The sequence below is a fragment of the Pteropus alecto genome, unplaced genomic scaffold (genome assembly GCF_000325575.1).
Source record: "Pteropus alecto unplaced genomic scaffold, ASM32557v1 scaffold202, whole genome shotgun sequence".
In the NCBI taxonomy this organism is placed as follows: Eukaryota; Metazoa; Chordata; class Mammalia; order Chiroptera; family Pteropodidae; genus Pteropus; species Pteropus alecto.
The window spans coordinates 4,639,096-4,643,370 of record NW_006432451.1 but is presented as its reverse complement, the minus strand read 5'-3'; the positions used below and the strand labels follow the sequence as shown (position 1 = coordinate 4,643,370).

Below are 4,275 nucleotides of genomic sequence, written 5' to 3'. Positions count from 1 at the left end.
GTAGTTGGTCCATGTAGGAAAGATTGAGAATGAGGACAGTGGAGGAAGGAGATTTATTCATTTATCTAGCAGACATTTATTATTGTCTACTATGAATCGAACCCTGTGCCAAGTAATAGATATAAAGTTTATTATGATATATGGCCTCCCCCTCCCCAGGAGCTCATGGTCTAGTGGAAGGACAAAAGGTTGGGGGAGAGTGTTAAAAGTTTAATAAAGGCTGTGAAAGAGGCGCGCCCCGGGACTGATAGCACACATGTAAAGGGCGCTTCCTCCAGAATGAGGAGATATGGGAAGGCTTCTTGGAAGACCTAAACCCTGAGTTATGTCTTGAAGAATTCGGAGTAAATCAGGGGAAGGAAGTGTGTTGTGCCTGGAGCAATAGGAAAGGGGGCCAGACAAATGGGCTGGAAAACCTTGTGTCCTCTGAGAAAGATCTGAACAGAAAGAGATGAAGAGCACTTGAAGGATTTAACAGAAGCGGCATCGTCCTCTGAGCCTTCTATAAAGAAAATGACTTCATGAAGAATGGTTGGAAGAGGTGAACCAACAACAGGGAACCCTCTTCGGGGGTGAGATAATCTAAGACTACGAATGGAAGTTATAACCATGGGACTAGAGAGAAGATAATGGAGTCAAAGTTATTCGGAGCAAGAAGTAAAAGCTTAACTTGATCTTATTATAAATTAGAGATTATGAACATAAAATGCAATAGAATTTATTGGTTGGGAGTATGGACTCTGGGGTCACGCCTGGATTCAAACTCCAACTCCACCACTGTGTAACCTTGGGACAAGTTATTTAATCTCTTTGAGACTAAGTCTCCTCATCTATAAAATTGGGATAATAATCACTAACGTCAGAGAGTTGAGAATAAGGACTAAAAATGATAATACATGAAAAACACTTAGCATAGTTCTTACCAATATTAAAACTCTATTATCAGTAGTAGCTATTAGCAATTTCTTATTAACACTGTTAATTATGGAACTGTGTTCTGCCCCTCCATACCCTAGTTTCCCCAAAATATCAAACACTGGTGGGAATGGGGAAGGATACAGAAAGGCAGCCTCATGAATATTTATGTCACATTGATTAATACGTATCTCAAAGAACAGATAATAGGCTAATAGGATAACCAGCAAAACAGTAACCATGGTTGTCTCTGGGAAGTGAAACGAAGGTCAGATTTACTTTTTTATATGAACGTGTCATGTGCTATTTATATAATGAGGAAAATATTTTAAAATATATTTATTATGCCACAATACACTACTCAGCATGAGGCAAAGCTCTGTTCATCAGGAATATAAGGTTCTTGGACATAGGTAGCACCTTGCCCTGCCTCCCCCGCCCCAACGAAAGCACATGTGGTCCTAACCTCCATCATACTTCCAGCTCCAGGAACAACTAACTACACAGAGGCACAGCCCCAGGGAAACTCAAAGCAGGAACTGCCCGGGTCATGAAGATGCCATGAGAAGGGCCCAGTGTCCCTGGGGCCTCAGTCCTCCAGTTGCTGCTGCACCAGGCGGGAATAGAGGTCCTGCCCCTCCATGAGCTGGGAGTGCTTCAGCAGCTCTCCGTGACTGAGTACCAGGATCTGGTCAGCATTCTGAATCGTCTGCAGCCTGTGAGCGATCACCAGCACCGTCCGGTCCCCGCGGGACTGCCAGTCCTTCAGCTGAAGAGGGAGGATCGTAATGCCTCAGGAAGATAAGGATGGGATGGACAACCCAACTGGACACTATCTCTTGTGGTTTAGGGCAAAGAAGATGTGAAACACGAGAAAGTAGGAAAGTAGGAAGGAGAAGGGCTACACTGCCCTTCTCTTTCAGCTGTACCATTGCAGCTAGCAGACAGGAAAAGCAGCCATTGTGGAATCCCCCGGTGGGACTGTCCGCACACCCCATATTCTCCTTTCCATTCCCCACTGCTAAAAAGGCAGATACTCTTCCCACTAGTGGGCCATTCATCCGTGCACTGCCTGAATCTGCACAGGCTGATCCTTCAAACATGACTTGTCAGATCCCACTGTCCCCTGCCCCTCCAGCCCCAGTACTCACGGCCTGCTCACACTGGACGTCCAGGGCACTGGTAGCTTCATCCAGAATGAGGACCCGTGGGTCCCGCACAAGGGCCCGGGCAATGGCCAGACGTTGTTTCTGTCCCACAGCCAACTTGTTCCCTTTCTCCCCTACATCTGAGGAAATGGAGAAATACCCTTCCTTAGACACAAGTAACCATGACAACACCCTTGTCACAAGCAGGGGGAGGTGCACAACTGGTATCTCCACTAGCACCAGTTAGGAGGTCTGAGGGCCCTGTGTAAGGAGAGTGGTGGGGTGGAGACCTGCTGGGGCTGCCCACATAGAGCTCGTGGTGCTGGGGAAGTAGGGGAAGTGGGAGCCAAGGAAAGGGCATGTGAACAGCAAACAAGGAGTTACAGGGACACAATCCTCACTCCAAGAATAAGCTCCAGTTTCTCTTTTGACTGAAGGTACCTGTATATAATCCATGCTCCATTTCTTTTATGAACTCATCTGCTTTAGCGGCCTGGGCAGCAGCCATCACTTTTTCATCACTGCAGCTCTTCAGCCCGTAAGCGATGTTGTCCTTCACAGAACCTGAGAACAGCACAGGCTCCTGCCCAACCAAAGCCACCTGTGCAGAGGGAATGGGAGCAGAGGACTGTGGTACACTCCCTCGGCAGGGATCCTCCTTGCCTCCTCTCCCACCTCCCATGGATCTCCCATGGATCTCCCACGGATCCCCCACGCTCTCTCTACACATGCTTCTTCCCTATCTCCTGTCCTTCTTCTTCCTCCCCATGCACCTGTTGGTGCAGGTAGCAGTGTTCATATTGGGAGATGGACTCCCCATCCAGCAGCAGCTGCCCCGCAGTGGGCTGGTACAGATTCTGCAGCAGGGCAGCCACTGTGCTCTTCCCAGATCCATTGGGTCCCACCAGTGCAGTCATCTGACCGGGATGTAGGGTGAAAGTCAGCTCCTAGAAAAGCCAGGAAAGAGTAAGGGGCCCGCCTATCCCTCTCAGGACCCCACCCCTTCTCTTTATAGAGGTAAAATCAGCATCTCAGAAGCAAATGATCTACAGACTATAATGCCTGGTCACACTAAACCAGCTGGGAGTGGAGGGTCCAGTTCCCTCCCCACAGTCCCTTTTAGGCACCTTGAGCACAAGCCGATCAAGGTGATTAGGATACGCAAAGGAGACATTGTGGAATTCCACTCGCCCCCGCAGAGTGGGAGGGGCCAGTGTCCCCTGTGGAGGCAGATTTGGCTGTCGGTCCAGGTACTGAAAAACCTTCTCAGCTGCTCCCACGTTGCTCAGCATATCCCCATACATGTACACCAGGGTCTGTAAAACAGGGGTGGAGGGGTCAGCTAATCAAACATAGCTCTACCAGAAACCAACTTCCCAACTCCTCACATACCTCTGCCACACCCAGCCCCAGCCACACTTCTCTCCTCATCCAAAAAAGATTCTCTACCTTTAAATGTGCGATTTGGATGAAATTTAAAAGCAACACCAATACCCGCTCTGTTCCAGTTCCATTGTAACAAATGAAGATGTCCTTACTCTCCCATACAGCGAGCGTGACTTCTATCCCCAGAACTTTTCAATTACTGCTTTGTGTTACTTGAGCACAAGGCTATCTTACCTGATTAGACAGGGAACTCCTTAAAGTAGGCACTGTGCCTACCTCATCTTAGTAGCCACCAGAGCACTTAGCACAGTTCTCTACACATAAAAGATGTTTAACAAATATCTAGGAAAATTATAAAAGAAAGCCCAAGATAAAGTAACTAATTATTTTCAAAAACTGGTAAATATAAAAAACTAAATGCTCATTCTGCCTTTCCTAATCAAACTACAAGAGTCAGTAACCAAATAGTAGATGAGGGGAAGTCCCTTCCAGCTAATAAATAATAAATAGGATGTCGCCATTTTTGCAACCCCTAATAAGTTAACGCATATAGGCACTGAGCAGCAATGGCTAATGCCGCCACAGATATATATGAGAGATAAATGTAATATATATGCTTATATATAATGTATGAAACAAGTGGAAATTTGACCACTGACTATATTTGATTAATTTTAGGGATTATAGTTAATTTTTTAGATAATAAATTGTCGAATGGCTTTGTGATTATATTTTTTAATGTTTATATTTTAGAGATACATACTGAAATATTTACAGATGAAACTATATCTTGGATTTGCTTCAAAATAATACGGATGGGGGGAAG

General features: G+C 46.1%; 1 protein-coding gene across 3 annotated transcripts in view; it reads right to left on the bottom strand.

Moving 5' to 3' along the window:
• Positions 1–702: 702 nt before the first annotated feature.
• The window catches only part of TAP2 (transporter 2, ATP binding cassette subfamily B member), a 9,901-nt gene continuing 6,328 nt past the window's right edge, over positions 703–4,275 (bottom strand). For 2 of the 3 annotated variants that reach the window (XM_006907416.3, XM_006907417.3), the window contains exons 8-12: positions 3,191–3,379; positions 2,837–3,010; positions 2,505–2,664; positions 2,067–2,203; positions 1,505–1,684 (exon numbers count right to left, since the gene is read on the bottom strand). In XM_006907416.3, coding sequence (XP_006907478.1) covers positions 1,505–1,684; positions 2,067–2,203; positions 2,505–2,664; positions 2,837–3,010; positions 3,191–3,379 — 840 coding nt within the window. Of the gene's footprint in view, positions 1,685–2,066; positions 2,204–2,504; positions 2,665–2,836; positions 3,011–3,190; positions 3,380–4,275 lie in introns of all 3 variants that reach the window. The other variant, XM_006907415.3, reaches the window with a different exon arrangement.